At 41.1% G+C, this 18,476-nt stretch overlaps 1 protein-coding gene across 2 annotated transcripts in view; it reads right to left on the bottom strand.

The window, feature by feature from the left end:
- Positions 1-18,476, bottom strand: part of ATP9B (ATPase phospholipid transporting 9B) — a 2,364,768-nt gene that overhangs the window by 446,375 nt on the left and 1,899,917 nt on the right. For both annotated transcript variants that reach the window (XM_086965515.1, XM_086965516.1), the window contains exon 15: positions 3,940-4,188. In XM_086965515.1, coding sequence (XP_086821641.1) covers positions 3,940-4,188 — 249 coding nt within the window. The remainder of the gene's footprint in view (positions 1-3,939; positions 4,189-18,476) is intronic.

Below are 18,476 nucleotides of genomic sequence, written 5' to 3'. Positions count from 1 at the left end.
TTGGGCCTAGCGGTCCTGAGCCCGTCCGTCCCATTCCTTGACACACAGCTCAAGGCATGGAGATTGGGGGCGGCGGAGGTTGGGGGGTTGCATTGTGGCTGGTGCCCATTTAACTACTAGTGTCCATTGCAACGGAGGCATAGCGCCCTCAGCACACACTCTCCCCTTCCCCTCCCCCTTCTTCCCTCTTTCCTCTGTTTTAAGACGCGGCCGGCCCAATTGGGTTGTAGGCGGCTTGCTGTGTTAAATATCTGGTGACCCACCGTGATGCATTGATCTGATTGCACAGAATCGTATTACTGAGCCGGCCCGTTGGGTTGTAGGCGCCTCTTTGTCTCTGTCCGCTGTTTTCGAGTATACCTAATAAAACAGATTTAATACTAGAAATAAACAGATGAAGGGTCTTGGTGGACATATAATTTCTTTTTAAGCGTTCGCTTGAGTTCGTCTAAACAAAGGTCAGTCCACGGAAATTTGAAAATCTTATTTTGCCAGTAAAAATATTTTGACATCAGCACCAAATGTAACATTACAGATAAAAAAAAACACTGCGTACACCAGTAAACTTATGTTGATAAATCATAGGCAGCCACGAAATGCACAGTGTCCTCACAAGATATATAGTACAATTGAATGCTTCTTCAACTCCATAGAAAGTTTGTAGATTTATATAGCGTGGCCTATTACAAGCAGCTTATCACCCATGAGGGTATGCAGGAGCTGTCCATGGGCACGGGGAGATTAAGTGGTCTGCCATGAATCACAGGATGTTGAGCTGACACCAAGACTCGTACCCAGATCCCCAGCTCCCAAATTGGCAGCTCTAGTCGCTGCACCACATACTCTCCTATATGTACATATTGTATGTATAAATAACCACAGTTATTGAAGAGAAAATTAACCCAGGGGTTCCTTCAACCCAGAGGGAACTTCCCATCAATAACCTGATTGCCTTCAAAACCCCTTTTCTCACAAATGCGTCCACAGAAACAGTGCAAAATACCTTCAACACAAAATACAACATTACATGCATGGATGCTCACTGTACTCATCCAATCAAAGTGAGCTTTACATTCCGTAACAGGATGCATCTTACAAGGATAAACATTGCAGTCAAAAGACCGTAGGCAGCTAAAGCCTTCTCTATTTGTACTTGCATTTAGACAAACCAAGAGTGATACAAAAAACACTCTTGAAATTCCCCTTTTTCGTGTCCTTGTAACCCCATTCTTTCATTCAAGACTCGTCATGCCTTTGGTTCACATGCTATACAAATTTCACCATTTTGTCATACATGTAGCACCACATGCTGTGTCTTTCAGATAAAACAATGCAATTCCGGTAAAAGTGAGCATACACCCTATGACACGTGAGCATTAAAGAATGTGCTCAAAAGGAACAGGTGGTGATCGGATTGCCAAGTCCATTATCTCTAGGCCACACGTTTCCAACTGTATGAGGTAAGATCTAACAGTTCGCACTTTGCCAAACTTTACCAACTGCAGCTCACGTACAGCCAGTGTTGGACTGGCTTTCCAGGCAGTCTAACACTGCCAGATAGGCTTGATCCAAAGGACCATTGTGAGGGCGTTTCTTTTTTGGTCTTGTTGGCCGTGACCACAGCATACAGGCCACACACCTGACAGTGCATCTCACTTGTCAACTTATTGTTGCCAATACTTTCCGTGCGCATACAGTGAAAGTATTGGCAAAGAATTGTGCGAGCAGTATTTGTGTCTCAATTCAAGATATTGTTTTTTTGGAGTATGATTCTGAATCCTATGGAGTGATGGCATTAGGATAGATGAGTTAATATTGTACATCTGGAAAGTACACTAAATCCTCACACATTAAATTTGTTATCTCAGAGACACATTGTTTAGCTACGTATTTGTTTGTTTTAGATTTTTTGCTGCTGTAGGCTTCACCAGGACTCAAAATGCAAGCAAGATCTACTGGCTTTGCCAAGGCATGTTGTTCACCGTAATTGGGCATTTTCGAAGAAGAGCTTCGTGTTCAAACAATAGAGACAGCCTCATTCTGACAGGTACTCTAGCCATGTAAGCCTCATCACCTCCCTTGGATCCACACACTACTACGCTTTTATGATTACCTAAAGAAAGATACCTTCAAATCTACCCTCTCTTTGCACTTCCAGCAAAGAAAGAGGTAAGCCCTTGCTCTTAAGTTGCACGGGCATGAGTGGTTTTTGTATGAGTAGGTCTTGTCACTAGATTTGCTAGTTTCTTGGCTGAGTCAAAGAAAAGAAAGTTACATGCGAGTACCAATAGCATGGTCAACTATGAATCACATGTACAACACAGGATCTGTTCCTACGGGGAGTGTACTCCTCCTAATCCTGGCCAACCAATAACATTATTGAGTTGGAGCAGCGGCTATCAATTTAGCCATCTTATCTTACTAGATCAGGGTCACCCTTTCACAGGACTATCTGGAGTGAAAGGAGAGAAGAGATGGACAGAAAAAAGTGTGGGAAGGGAGTGATGGAGCCTCACGGGAGTAACACCATGGAGGCTAGCAGGATGATACTCGTCTGCTGCCTAGGTTCTTATCATCACCATTCACCACTCCAAACAAAAGTGATAGTGTACAAAGAAAAAGGAAAAGTACATTTGGCCAGTGTGATCGAGCTGGGTTTTATAATTATAGGATTAACGTGCCAATAGCATTGATACATTTCTCCTCACTTTGGGTCCAGACCTGCAATACACCAGTCTTGGTGCACGGACAGGCACTGTCTCCCTAGCACCTACACTTTTTTCCTTTTTCTTTGTACACTATCACTTTTGTTTGGAGTGGTGGATGCTGATGATAAGAACCTAGGCAGCAGGCGAGTATCATTACTTTTTTTCTGTCCATATCTTCTCTCCTTTCACTCCAGATAGTCCTTTGGGGGACGGGAGGGTTGAGAAAGAGAGGAGTCACAGTGAAAACAGCGCAACCAATTTTTAACTGATGGTCTAATTGTGAAAGGGTGACCCTGATCTAGTAAGATAAGATGGCTAAATTGATAGCCGCTGCTCCAACTCAATAATGTTATTGGTTGGCCAGGATTAGGAGGAGTACACTCACCGTTGGAACAGGTACTGTGTTGTACATGTTATGGTGAGAGGGGGACGACCTGTGAATCACCCCTACAAAGCGAGCAGGAAACTCCGCTCGGACAAGCTTCACTTAATTGAAGTCCCAAGAATCAAGAGGGCCAGGAGTGGTGGCCGACTTTTTTCCCCTTAACGCAGCCAAACTTTGGAACGCACTGCTGCTATATATTCGTAGAGAACCTAGCCACCTTGTTTTTCGGTAACAACTGAAAACTCTTCTGTTGCCCTGAATTTCTCTGCTCCTGATCATTGATCTGCTCAGCGCTGAGGGGCCTCTGGGTAGCCATGAACTATATAAGTGTCCATTTCATTTCAATAGCAGACCCTTTCATTAGTGATTGTGTAATCATTTTAAAATGAAAGATAACAAGACGATACCATGCAGCCAGGACAAAAATCTTGACCCAAAAGGATATAATTATTCACAAAGAAATTAAATATAAAGGAAAGCAAAGATGAAAACCGAAGCTTTAAAGATGCCAAGCTGCAGAATTCACACTGGTGCTATAAAACATGGCCTCCCTCACATACTGCAATTCAGTAGTCAAATAGTTACTCCCATGGAGTAAAAGGTCATTAACATTTTATCTTCCATTCTATCAGCGGCTTCACTGTTGAGGTTAGCCACCAGGGTACTGGTTAGTATTAACTGTAACAGTATTGTAGTCCAGAAATCACTCCAAAATGAGGTAACAACTACGGCAAATGATGGGCACAAGACATGACTAGAACACCTGACTAAATACATCAACGAGGCATTAAATGCTGGTGAAACAACTGTTAGTTAATATGTGTTGAACAGTAAGAAGAGACTTACCTCATCGGGACTAGAAGCCTGGTATGTGCGATTTTCATCACAGAAGTCCTGGTCCACTTCAGCACACTCCGTCTCCCCATTAGCTCCAGCTCGCGATTCATACACAGGGGTCACATTATGGCATAGAGCCAGAGCTTTCACCGCCTCATGGATACGACTGTTGACAGTCTTGCGGACTTTAGGCACTGAAGCCTGAACTTTTCTCGAGGGTGTTGAACTTGTATTGTTGCCGCTTGCTTGAGGCTGAGTCTAAAGGTAAAAAGTAAACCAGACAGGAAAAAAACAGTTGTGGGCTTCCAAAAAACGACACAGTTATTTTTACAAATCAATTGAGGTGCTTCGCTGAATACATTTCTCCTGTGATAGTATTGTTTAAGTAACAAGAGCTTTCCCTGGGAGTCAGGGCAAATGGCTGACAAACGGACACTTATGCTTCCTCTTCAGCAGTGCTTTAAATGAAAATGCAAAAGTGCAGGTACTCACTCTTCAGAGGACCTGCTTGCTCTTGGGAAGTGCTGGTACTCTCCCATTAAAAAGTACTGCAGCAGCGTTGGGAAGTGCAGGTACTCCCCCTTTCAAATTATAGAATTAGAGGTACTCAGTACTGGACATTAGAGGCCAATTTAAAGCACTGCTCTTCAGGGTACTTTACACTCGGTGGGCTGTCTAATTATATGAAGCCAATAGAACAAGGTCTCAGTCAGCCCAACATTGAGCACCTTACAACAAACAAGAATTTATACTGAAATATTTTATCTAATGTTCCTAAATGATGCCTGAGAGAAGAGGAGTTTCACAAAACCTCAATATATAAGTGATAATGTGAAATCATTTGTTCATACAGATACTGCAAAAAGAAACAGTTAATGATTAAAAGCCTTCACCGTTTTGTTTCCAGCATTATGGCTTCTCTGAAATAAACACAAATTGACCTTTTTCTCTATAATTTTTTTTTTTTGATTTAGCTGCCTTACATCTCACCACCCCTATTTGCTGCCTACTGCGGTCTTGGCAAGCCTCAAGACGCTAACCATATGATCGCTGCACAAGGAGGTGAAAAAATCGCTAATCTTGAGTCATATAAAAAAAATCATGTTGTTCCTGAAACAACCATCAATTTAACACCATAGTGCGTGAGTGGGGCTCCAGTCAAGCTCAGCTGTCTCTGACAGAATTTATCTCCTCCAGTGAAGCAGATTATTTTGATTATTAACATCCTACTTGGGGAGAGGCCTTTTAGGGCAGGATGTGAAATGACAACCTCCTCGGATCCCACCAGGGCCATCAAACACTTTTCTGTTAACTTCGGAGCAACTTCACAGCAGCCCCCTTTTGAAACCAAGCCTCTTGTGTTTTTGACTGGGTGTACAGAGCCACTGAACCGTGAACATTCTGCCCATCAAATTACAGTGTTGTCTAATAAAGGGTTTAACTTTTCGGCTCATCTGGCAGCGCTTTCAACTCTCGCTCCCAACCGCTGCATCTGTATTCTGCGAGCGCCGAGGCCATTATAGCTGCAGATAAATTAAGCCGATTTACTCCTTTTGAATTATGTTATGTTTATCGATGCCTGTATAATTTAATTTCACACAAATTCCATTAAAGATTATGCCCTCTGTCATGAAATGCTTCCAGTGGGGAAATATAATCAGGTTATAATAGATCTGCGCGGTGCATTACAGTTGGCCCACTACTCTATTGTCATCTTACTAATAAAACAGCACACAAACAAGGGATAAATTCAATTGTCACATGAGAACGACGGTCTAAATGGCTAACAAAACAGACGTTTTTATTATCACGGATTAAAAATAAACTCAAGAGTGCCTTTATTTTCGAAATGAAAGAGCGATCCAAAATTTCCGCATTGTGTGCATGCTTCGGCCATTTTAGGTTGTTGCTGCTCGGGAGCTTGGCAATAGGAATTTAATTTCGAGCATTCCAACGCAGCTCCACAGCACAGATCTTTTTGGGAACATCTAACACAATCTTATTAATACTATTTGGAACACACTCAGTGCTCCATGCGAATAGTAAAAGGAAATACACAACACAATTTCATCAGAATCCCTTTTTAGGAAAGCCTTGAAGACCTGGGTCTTCACGCTTACCGATGCTGCCTGTAGAGCCTCAGTGTAAAGGATATAAGTTCCTGGGAATTGCTTCAGCTAACCACCCTTTCCATTCTGGGCTGGTATTAAGCGCCCAGATACTCCTTGGAGTGATAGAATGCGCTATAGAAAAATTATTGTACATTACATTTTACATTACATTACATTACAAAAACGACAAACAGCACTCAGTAAAAGGGATCTTTACTTCTAGCGTCAAAAGACAGCATGTTCTGACTAAAGAAAGGTATTTATGGATGTTTGGAGCAGGAATACATTTTAGAGCAACAGCAGACGTTTTTCGTCATATTACACAATCTATAGCTTGTAACAGAAAGGAAATTATTGTGCCAATTTTAAGAAGATGATGCATTACTCCTTCAGATGAACCAAAAGCAGAAGGTTGAAAAGATATATTAATAGTTACTTGTAAAAGATGCGTGGCTAACTAACAGGTGATTATTGTGCATGTAATCCCCAGGGTTGGAAGCAGAAAGTGCCCCAGCAGAGCTTTGGAAAGCAGAGCAATGCCTTCATTTTACGTTCTTATATACAAAAGACATTTTAATTGTTTTTTACGGCATTTAATATTCAGAGTCAGAAAAAGCTTCCACATTGGACCAGAGGGAGACTCTTCAGTGAGGAAATGAAACACTATAAATCGCAGACCGTTTAGAAAATAAAGATAGCAGTGGAAGATCCTGCAAGGATAAGTCTATGGCGAAGGCTGAATGTAGAAATTACCTGAAGGTAAAGTCGAGGTAAATGCACCAAGAGAAAATACGTTGCTGGTGACTTCACCACTAAATGTAACTCCTTGCTACAATAATGCTACGATATGTGCATTTGTATAGTGTATTCCCACCATTTATATGGTCCTTAAGTCTTAGAAATCTGGGCACCCATTATCGGTTCCTGGGTTGATGAACTGCATTGGGCTGTATTCTATGACTGTTTACTAACGAGTCTCATTAGGGTGTGACTGGCAACACTGAAGTAGATTCACATATTTTATAAGTGATGGATTTTACTGGACAGGGATGGCTAGATACTGTTAAGGACCTGTGTGGAGCATTATGTGAACAAATGTGTCTGCCAAAGAACATTGCTCTTTGTTTCGCTCTGCTGGGTGGTACAGATGACCATTGTTTGAAATTAGGTGGCTACTATGTTTCTCTGCATATCTGTCGATCACGTGGCTTATGAAAAACAAAGTCAAGATGTCTTGGTAGGTTCAATGGAAGCTGGGACTAATTATGCTGTTGCCCTGCTTTTGAAGATCTGCAATTCCTTGTACTGGGTGTCCCATTCCCTTAAAATGCTGTTATAAAAAGTTGACAAAAAATAATAAAATAGGAAAAAGACATACTGCTACTCCACAAAGTGATATGGCCAGCAGTAAAAGTGATGTACAAAAAAGGATTCTCTGAAGCGGCTGATCGTACAGTCTTACAGTTTGGGGGATATTAATGCAGTTCATGATGCAGCAAACATGGCGTGGATTAAGTCACACAGTTATACTATGAAAAACAATTGAAGTTTGAAATTACACATATAGTCCATTTACTACTGCAAAAGAAAATAATGCAAAGTATTGAGAAGTACAAATAACTCATTGTGTCATACAGCTTATTCTTCCTCAGTAGGAACTGTGCGTTTGTTGGACAACAAACACTGAATGGTGCCAGACTGATTCCATGCACCCCCCAGGATATGCTGGCCTATAGTACTGCTAGCTCACAGTGCCACCATAAGCACCCATAAACCTAGGAAGATAACAAATGGATTGGACAACCTAACAACATGACACCCCTGAGTCCCCAAAGAATTGTGGTAACAGACCTAGAACCTTTACACTCAGTCAGTTGTGCATGCCCACAGAGATACACAAGCAATACACAGAGGGGTGTTTCAATATTTATTGAACCATTATGATTATTGTATAAAATATATGCAATCTAGTGATTAATAGAAAGAAGCAGATGAGAGTGATTAGCAAAAGGAGAACAGTGAAAAGAATAAACAATTCCATCATTGTGCTAAGGCAGTGTACATATGCTGGCATATAAGTACTGTGTATAGTGTACTCCTACAATGCAAACCCTTCCCTAGTTGCCGGGGGGGGGGGGGGGGGATCTGCCACAATCCCTCACTGGATGATCTAACTCCCCATTACCCCTGAATGAATGTGTTCAGGTCCCCATCTTGGTCACAAGTTGGACATCTCACCTCGAATTGGGAAAACAGGAATCAGTTGGGCTGAGACTCCGACAACAGCGACCTCGCAGTGACAGCAAAGTGTGCCTCTGATTTGAACAGAGAAATGATAGTGTGTATATAATAACAGCAGCCATGCTTCCATGCCCAAGGCCTCAGCCATGTGCGAATTAACCCCTTGCCTACATCGTCCGATGAGAGGTGCACGACATTTACATTGACTTCTGAAATAACTATTATTCAATATATTATCTATTCTGTGCATTTACTTGTCATAAGGTATCGCTTACACCCACCTGTGTGTGAGGTGCGTGATATGAATAATGAAGAGATAGGCCTAGTTGAGTTTGTCATTCATTTTTGGACACTGCCGCAAAATCGCATGTATGGTTTACAGAATCCTTTCGGCATTGTAAAGACATAGTCTTTCCTTTATTGCCCCTCACGCATCTGGCGTCAGATAACGTCAGTGCGTGCTAGTTCTTTATACACCGCTAGATGGCGGCGGAAACTAAAGCAGTACCCACAAGTGGCGGAGGACTCCGGTCGAAGCTTTTCTTGATCCCTTCGAGGTAGGCTTCTCTAATTGTATTGTTGTGTGTTCACGGGCGGTTTTTCTTTGTAAGAGGCGACACACACGTAATGGCAGGGGTTGATTGTATTTCCCCTTTTGCCTTGCAGAATCTAGAGACCGTGGCGGCGGCTCTTTATTATTGGTACACGTTTTTGACAACAGACTGCTCGTGCACGTGAGTTCACATCTGTAATGACCTGTTAGTTTTACCCGTGTTTTCTCTCCGTTTTTAAACAACTAGAGCAGGATTTCAGAACTGAACGATATGTATTTTGTTTCAGGAATGAGATGACCTTGATGGCATCTGGTATGAAGTTATCGTCCATTCTTTGACGTTATTTTGAGCCTTTTAGAAGTAAGTCTTTGGCCTTCCTAATGTAAAAGTCGACAGTGCTGTGTGCAACAAGCACTTGTTTCCAGTGAGTAATCATAATCACACCCTGATTTCTACAGGCTTTCTACTGCTCTCCATTTTGAAATTGTGAGCCGACTGGCCCAATTCCTCATGGTAAATAGTTTTTAGCTTTTGACTTTATAGCGCTGTGTGCGCTTTTTAACTCAATTTGATTTCCAAAATGTTTACTACTTCACACAGATTTCACTTCATTTTCAGAATCAATTGCCCCGCATCATCCCTTTGTCCTGATGAAGACCCCGTCTTAAGGTCGCATCTGTACCTAACTTGTTATGTTGGGGTCGAAACGTCGACTGCTATAACCTCTAACCAGCATACGCTACCAGCATCTGCATTATTAATAAGTGCGCTGATATTATGGTTGTCAAAATAATTTATAACATTGATTGTTATATTTTGTTCACTGGCTCTATTCTGAAGCCAGAATGATGTGGTTTTCTTGTATTTTCATGTTTTGAATTTACGTCATGCATAAATGATTGATTTTGCACATCCCTTCCTTTTCACTTTACACCCCCCCCCACACACACTTTCCCTTCCTCTGGGGCACTTATACAACTGTATTAACTAGTTATGAAATTTAAGACACATTGTGATTAAATAACAATGTGGTAATCTATTTCTTTATGTTTTCTTATTTGATCATGTATTTGGTGTGATTTTGACATTGTACACTGGGACCCCCCTTCTATATGTACTATCTAGCACCCAGGCCCCTGTGACTCTATTGGGTTAACCCCTCTTTTGTAACATAACGAGGCCTCAGCCAGGCTGACATTGTTTATCCTCTTATGATTGCTATGTCACCTTACGGATGAATAACACTCAACAACATTTACACAATGTATGCTCCGGCCCTGTACTAAATGTTCAATGTGTCATGACAGTGTACTTACGAAGTGGAAATGTAAGCAATGTGGTTTCAGAGAAACTAAGCCTGCCCTATCACACAGGCAAATTAATGTCAAAAGTCATTGTGTAGAAAAGAAGGCAACTTAAGAAAAGTGTGCATGTGAAATGGCAGTGTTTCTTCCCGGGCATAATCCAGCCATGTGACACCCACTCCTTGGACAGAAGTCGACTAAGGCTATCCAATACTACTAAAAAGCAATCCAAACCAACGCTACGTGAGATATATATATATATATATATATATATATATATATATATATATATATATATATATATATATATATATTCACTGAAAAAACCATAGGTTTCACACCAGTTATAGTTAGCTGGAAATTTTACTGATATAAAACCATTGAAATTCCCACGTTATAGTTAGTCGGACTCACTATAACTTGCGCGTGCGATGCACTGCTGATGACATCACATATTACATCACTCATGACATGGTCAGTGACATCACTCATGACATCACTGATGACATCGTCCAGTGAATGTGTGTCTTTCTGAAAAATAAATATATTTTATATATGTATATGTTAAGGTCGATGGAAGAATAAATGTTTAAATAAGTGTCTAAATGGATGTTTTTTAAAAAATTGATTGGTTAACTGGCTTATTAAGTGTATCTTAGTGAATACATATATTAGCGAGTAATGTTTAAATATTTAAATATATGTATCAGTGTTTTACTTTGTGTATAAGTGGCTGCATGGGTTGGTGAGTAGCTACATGTGTGTGTATATGGGTTATTAGATGTTTTTTTAGTATCAGTATGAGTGTCTGTATGGTTTGGTGGGGCTGTTACTTAGCACATAGATGCATCAATGACTGACTCACTGTTTGTATGTGTTTTGAAGACAGCATTTGTGTAGGATTGTATGGGTGGATGAGTGTGTATATGTGTGTGTTAGAGAGTGAATGCCTCTCTCACTAGTGTCTTTATGAGTAACTACATATGTTTTAATCTTGTATATATGAGCATTGATGTATATAAGTAAGTATATGTGAGAATGAGAGATTGAAAGAGTTCCTGTTTAAATAAGTATGTGTTTCTATAAGTGATTGTTTAAGAGAGTAAGTATGTGTAAGTTTCCTTAGAAGTAATGTGCTAATGTGTGTATAGTTGTATATGCAAATAAATGGATGTTTATTAGTTTATTTGCATGTGTGAGTATATGTATGAGTAAGTTTTTGATGACTGTCGGTGTGTAACAGAATGAATAGGGGTATCACTACATATGATGAGTGAGTATATGTATGAGTGAATACATAAAACTGTTGGTGAATGTGTGAATTTGTATATAGATGGTGAAATTACTGAATTGGTTGTTGTAACTGGTATGGGTATATCCACTTTTTTGTTAATGTTAGTTTCCATTTTTGAATATGTGTTTCAAAGGTTACTTTACAGTGAAAGGAGGTCTGTCACTGTGTGACAAGGATGGTGTCATCAGTGATGTCATGAGTGATGTCACTGACCATGTCATGAGTGATGTAATATGTGATGTCATCAGCAGTGCATTGCACGCGCAAGTTATAGTGAGTCCGACTAACTATAACGTGGGAATTTCAATGGCTTTATATCAGTAAAATTTCCAGCTAACTATAACTGGTGTGAAACCTATGGTTTTTTCAGTGAATTTAATAGGTTTTTTAAATGCTAATTCCTAACTATAACTGGTGTGAAACCTATGGTTTTTTCAGTGAATTTCATAGGTTTTTTAAATGCTAATTCCTTTCTATATTGAGTTTCTAAACATTTTTTTTTTTACAATTTGCTGTTTTTTTGTAAGTATTCATTTTTTTGTATATAATTTCTTTTTTTTGCGCTCTGGGTGCGCGCTCAGGGAAGCTTTCAGCTAAGCTCTCCGGTAAGCTTTCCGGTGAGCTCTCGTGAAAGCGCACCCAGAGCGCTACTGTCGTTCGTGAAAAAAAATATGAATGAAAAGTTAATAATAATGCAAAACATTTCGTACCATACAAATAAAATCAGTTTTTTTTTATAAGGAAAATGATTATGCATTTCTGTAAAAGTTTGATGACGTCACTTCGGCGTGCAACGTAAGTGCCCTCGGAAGCGCCTACGTTCGCGCCGCGTAAAAGCACCCAGAAGCGCCTTCGATCGCGCCACGTTTGCGCCCCGGAAGCGCCTACGATCGCGCTGCGTAAACGCACCCGGAAGTGCTCCGGAGCGCGCAGCGTAAACGCGTCGGGTCATGTGACCCTAAAATAACACTTTTCATTGGGTGCTAACAGTTTTTTTTACAATGAATGAAATCCCCACCCATTTCCTTCACTTCTTCTTTCACTTTTGTGACTGAAAGACCTGTTTTTTGTACCTGGATCTTTTGTGATTTACCATGGCTGCCAGAGAATCCAGCAGTGAGGATGAACCTGAGTTCATCAATGAAGAGCCTCCTACCCCAAAGGTGAAGGAACATTTCATATGGAAATTTTTTAAGATTCCAGCTGACCAGAAGAAGGTGAATGCACCAAAAGTGGAGTGCAGGATCTGCAAACAGGTCCTGTCACGGGGTGACCCCAAAAAAAAGTACTCTTTTGGGAACTTTACGATGATCCGACATGTGGAGAGGAGGCACCCCCAGAATTTTGAAAGTGTCAGGGCTCTGGCACAAGAGGTTCCTAGAGATGGGGCCTCTACATCAACCGGAGGAGCAACTTCTTCTGGGAGAGGGCATTCGCAGGAGCAGGTGCCAAACATACAACCTGCTTTTAACCATGGTGTCCTCAGATGCAGATACTGCAATCAACTCCTCACCTATGGGGAGCAAAGTGTCCAGCTCATGGTTCGAGCATTGGAGAACCATCGCTGCCCTTCCCACCCCTAATGTTTTTGTTTTCTTTTTGCTCCTGTTGAGCAGTTTCCATTCCCTGTTTTTGTTCCTGTTCAGTTAAAAGAAGAAAACCAAAAGTTCTTTTCAGAACTACCTCCAATTCTCATCAAAGAGCTATATTCTTAAAAAAATGAAGAGTAAGTGAAATATAGTGCATTGATAATTCAAAGGAGAATGAGTAAGAAAGAACAGAAAGGTATGAGAGGAAAAAAGAAGTGAAGTAGGAGGAATGAAAGAAGGTGAGTGTTAGAAAAGAAAGTTATGAGAAGAAGAGTGAATATGGGGAATGTTGATATTCAATGAAAATGTTGAAAAAGAACAGGAGTGTTGAAGGATAAGAAAAGATGCATTGCTGGAGTTGAAGGTAGAAGGCTTCATTTATGAAGCCATGCGTCACTTTAACGCCACCAAAGCATCACTTTTTGTGACACAACATTCCAATAAAAAATGCACCTTATTTATTCATATTTACAAAGTGGCGTTTCTTGGTAAATACATCACTTTTTAAACCCCTGTGCCACATTATTCCTACGTCAGGTGTAATGTATGCAAAAGGGACGTATTGACGCAAGAAAGGGTCGTAGAGGTGACACAGTGAATAAACTGGAGGCCTCATTTCTGAAAAGTGACGCATCGCTACGTGAAAACAGCGATGCATCACTTTTCTGGACGCACTCCTTATGACATTCCAGATATGTCATATTTAATATATGACTAATCAATTCGCAAGGAGTTACAGATATGTCAGTATTTCTGACGTATCTGTAAACACAAAAGTAACGCATTGCTGGAGTGCGTCACAAAAGTGACGCAACTCCAGTAATGTGTCCTTTCACATGGAAAAAGCACCATGTGAAAGGTCTGCTGTGAAGCAGGCGCAAGATTTTGACGCAACAGCATCCTAAAAGTGACGCAGTGAAATCTCAAAGACTTCACTGCGTCGCTATTACAAAGCTTTTTGCGGGGAACACCCCCTCTGCATGCATTATACCTGACGCAGATATAATGTGGCGCTTGATTTTAAAAAGTGACCCATCTACCTAGATGCGTCACTTTTTAAATATAGCGCAACGAGGCGCATTTTTTTACACCACTGGTGCGATGCGTCACTTTTCTGTGCGCACTCCTTATGACATTCCAAGTAACGCATTGCTGGAGTGCGTCACAAAAGTGACGCAACTCCAGTAATGTGTCCTTTCACATGGAAAAAGCACCATGTGAAAGGTCTGCTGTGAAGCAGGCGCAAGATTTTGACGCAACAGCATCCTAAAAGTGACGCAGTGAAATCTCAAAGATTTCACTGCGTCGTTATTACCAAGCTTTTTGCGGGGGAACACCCCCTCTGCATGCATTATACCTGACGCTATTTTTAAAAAGTGACGCATCTAGGTACATGGGTCACTTTTTAAAACTCTGCGCCACATTATATCTGCGTCAGGTATAATGTATGCAGAGGGGGCATTCTCCCACAAAAAGCTTGGTAATAACGACGTACTGAAATCTATGAGATTTCTCTGCGTCACTTTTAGGATGCTGTTGCGTCAAAATCTTGCGCCTGCCTCGCGTCACTTTTATGTTTACAGATATGTCAGAAATACTGACGTATCTGTAACTCCTTGCAACATGATTCGTCATACATTAAATATAACACATCTGGAATGTCATAAGGAGTGCGCACAGAAAAGTGACGCATCGCACCAGCAGTGTAAAAAAATGTGCCTCGTTGCACTATATTTAAAAAGTGACGCATCTAGATAGATGCGTCACTTTTTAAATATAGCGTAACAATGCGCATTTTTTTACACCGCTGGTGCGTCACAAAAATTGACGCACAGGCGGCGCAAAACTGGCAGCGCAAGGCCTTCATAAATATGGTCCTGGATTTTCCCCGTGCTTCGCTTCCCGGTGCGCGTACCATGCGCTTCCCCCGCGCAAAACAAAAAAAAAATAAAAAATTTAATGCCCCGCAGGACCCTATTTTAGCCCCCACATCAAACCTAGGGGGTCAGAGAGGGTCTACTCTTCCCCCTTATGGTCATTTGCCCCTTTTTTTTTCAAACCCCTTGTGTCTCGATTTTACCGAGACACAAGATGGCGGCCGCTCCAGACTGTTTAGAATGTTTACAGACACCCAAGAGCCAATCAGCTTTCTGCGCACAAGTCGCGTGTCGCGCCAGGAGCGCACTCGGGTGCGCGCACCGGAGAGCGCCTATAGATATATATATTTTTTTGAACCTAAATTACTCAAAATCCACTGGAGCACATATCTTGAGACATAGCAAAGGCACATCGGGCTACCAGTCCCTACAATTTTGCCAAGTTTGATGGAAATCCATTCAGCCGTTCGAGCTAAAAGTGAAATCGACCGCCCTATGGAAAGTAACATGGGGAAAACGCGTTTTGGGACCCCCCTTTTATCTCGGCCCCCGCTTGACGTATCCCCCCCAAACTTTCAAGGAAGAACCGGAGCTCGACGAGGCCATTTTCAGGAAATTTTCAGGCAGATTCGTCAACTGGTGCCAAAGTTATTCCAAATAGAATTTTGAGATTTAACATTGAAAAAAATCCTAACTATAACTACCTACTGGCGACCGCCAGTAGGTAATATATATATATATATATATATATATATATATATATATATATATATATATATATATATATATATATATATATATATATATATATATATATATATATATATATATATATATATATATATATATATATATATATATATATATATATATATATATGTGTGTATATATACACACCATAAGAGACACTACAAATTTAAAAAGGCAATCATACTGTTTGAAGCCAAAGCATTCAGAAAGTCATAATTAAATATATAAAAGCAAATAAAAATCAAACTTAAAGGAATGCAATTTAAAATGAATTTAGAATGTAAAACAAACAGGCCAAAATAAAAAGTTCCAACAATTGAAATTGCAAAATTGTTGTGTCTTCTGAAAGGTAGATGAAACATTTCTGTTTCAGCAACGACAGACGATGATCCCAGAGGCACACCTCGGAGCAGGTTTATGGAGCAAAAGTGTTCCCATCCTACTCCCATAGCAGTCGCTGAAGGAGTAACCACAGCCAGTAGCAAATAAAAAGAACCAGAGCTAGGATCCAATTCACCACGAGCAGAAGCATAACCCGGAAGGCTCATAGAACACATTCAGAAGTAAAGGCAAATGCAAGGAACACTGATACAAATGTGCCTTTAGGGGGTCCAACAGTACTTCTATGTCCAGAGGCAGAACCAGTTGCGTTGCTAAGCACAAGTCCAAGGCACACTCGAATACAGCCAAGATACTCCTTGGAGTGAAAGCTGCACGGTAGAAATGTCTCTTACATTACATTACATTACAGGCTCCATACAGTGAAGCCACACAGGCCGAATGGACAAGAACAAGTGCTTATTCAGTTCCTCAAGTAAGGGTGTGCAGAAGCATTGTACCATGCGTTCACGGCACAGGATCACATGTGGTGGAGCCAGTTCCATTAAATTTCAATATGGGACATTCGTTGTGGAGCAGAAAAATTAAAAATACAGTCCCGACAATCAGAGGCAGGACCAGTGGAAGACCTCCAAAGAAGCTTCCAAGCATGGAGTGTATAAACAATAGAATGACTCCAAAGACAGTCTGGAAGGTGCAAACCAAACCAGAGTCTATGCTTTTGAAAAAGTGCACTACCCCCGCAGTATTAGACATATAAAAAATGTAGTGCACCAGCTCCCCAAAATGGTGTGGGAAATTAATAGAGAGTAGATACTGTATCTCCAAATAGTAACTTGCAACTTGAAGATCAAACATCTCCTTTGCAGATGAAGAGGCCACATCTTTCTGAAACAGTAAGGCATTCAGTCAGCCCAAGGAGTCAAAGCGCACGTTCAAAAACGTTATAGAAGGCCAAAGGATCACCTTCCTAACTGTAGTTGCAGGTGGAAACAGTACTTTATTTAAAAAGTGTTACATAGACCGCATATGGGTATCAGAGCGCTTTAAACATTGGCAGTTAAGAAGGTACAAGCAGTGGAAATCATATCACAAACAGAACAAGAACAAATATAACAGATCATAGCAAACATAAAAGATTGATAAAGAACAGGTGTAAACAAGCGAGTTCTAGGGTGATTGGGACCTAGCCCAGTAATGTCTTCATCAGTATCTCTTTAACCTCCCTTTTGTAGGAAGCCGTTAAATTGTCAAGTCTTATTTCAGGTGGCAAGGAGTTTCAAATTTGTGGTGCAATACAAGAGAATAGTCGATTTTAGGTTTTCATTTTATGGCATTTTGGAGGCTTGAGCAGTAAAGTGCAAGAGCCTCTAGAAGATCTAGAGCCCCCAGAGAGCTCAATATTGTGCTCAAGATTTACTGGGGTGTTGAAATGTAAAGCTTTGTGGGTCATGCATGCAATTTTGAGATGTATCCCCCTGATTCATACGGGAGCCATTTAATTGATTTCAACTCAGGCGTGATGTGATGATAGCATTTGGAGCCTATAATGAGCCTTGCAGCGGAATTGAGGGAGTCCCTAAGTGGCGTCGTCTTCGAACTCGGAAGGCCACAGAGGGTTGTGCCACCATAATCCAGTTTAGAGATCACTAGGGCTTGCACCGCAATCTTGAAGTCGTTGTGGGGTAGGAACGCTTTTATTTTCCTTAGGACTCTCAGTTGGAAGTTCGCTCCTTTGGTGAGAGCACTAATGTGCTTTTGCATGTTGAGATGCTTATCTAGCATTATTCCCAGAGAGCTCGCGCAATCAATGATGTTTGAAGTGCAGTTGAGAGCTGTTAGTTGACACATCCATTTTTCAATGTCTGGATGGTGTTTGGCTAGTGCAAAAAGGAGAAATTCTGTTTTGAGAGCGTTTTGTTTCAGGCGATTAGGAGTCAGCCAACTTTGCATTACCTGAAGAATAGAGTTGAGGGACCTGATTTCCTCAGGGGAGGAGACTTTCCGGTACAGTTTCGTGTCATCAGAATACATGTGATAATGGATGTTGGACAATATCTGGATTTCTGTTAGAGGCTCCATGAACAAGTAGAAGAGGGTGGGAGATAGCGTGGACCCCTGAGGTACCCCCAGAGTGAGCGGAGTGGGTTTGGACAGAGCCTGATTCACCTTGAGTATTTGTTTTCTATTGTGTAGGAATGAGGACAACAAGTTTAGCACAGTCCCTGATAGCCCCATCCTATGCTCCAGTAGCTCGATAAGGGTATTGTGTTTGAACGTATCAAAAGCTGAGGATAGGTCAAGAAGGATCAAAAGGCACAAATCATTTAGGTCCAGCAATCGCAGAGCATCATTAACAATGTGGTAAGAGCAGATTCAGTGCTATGACACTGCCAGAAGCCAGATTGGAATTGGCCCAGCACTTGGAATTGTTCAATGTTGCTACATAGATTGGGTGCACACGCATTTCTCTAAGAGCTTAGGCAA

The sequence above is a fragment of the Lissotriton vulgaris genome, chromosome 4_1 (genome assembly GCF_964263255.1).
Source record: "Lissotriton vulgaris chromosome 4_1, aLisVul1.2, whole genome shotgun sequence".
Classification (NCBI taxonomy): Eukaryota; Metazoa; Chordata; class Amphibia; order Caudata; family Salamandridae; genus Lissotriton; species Lissotriton vulgaris.
The sequence above is the reverse complement of the archived record's forward strand: the minus strand, read 5'-3'. Positions and strand labels throughout refer to the sequence as shown.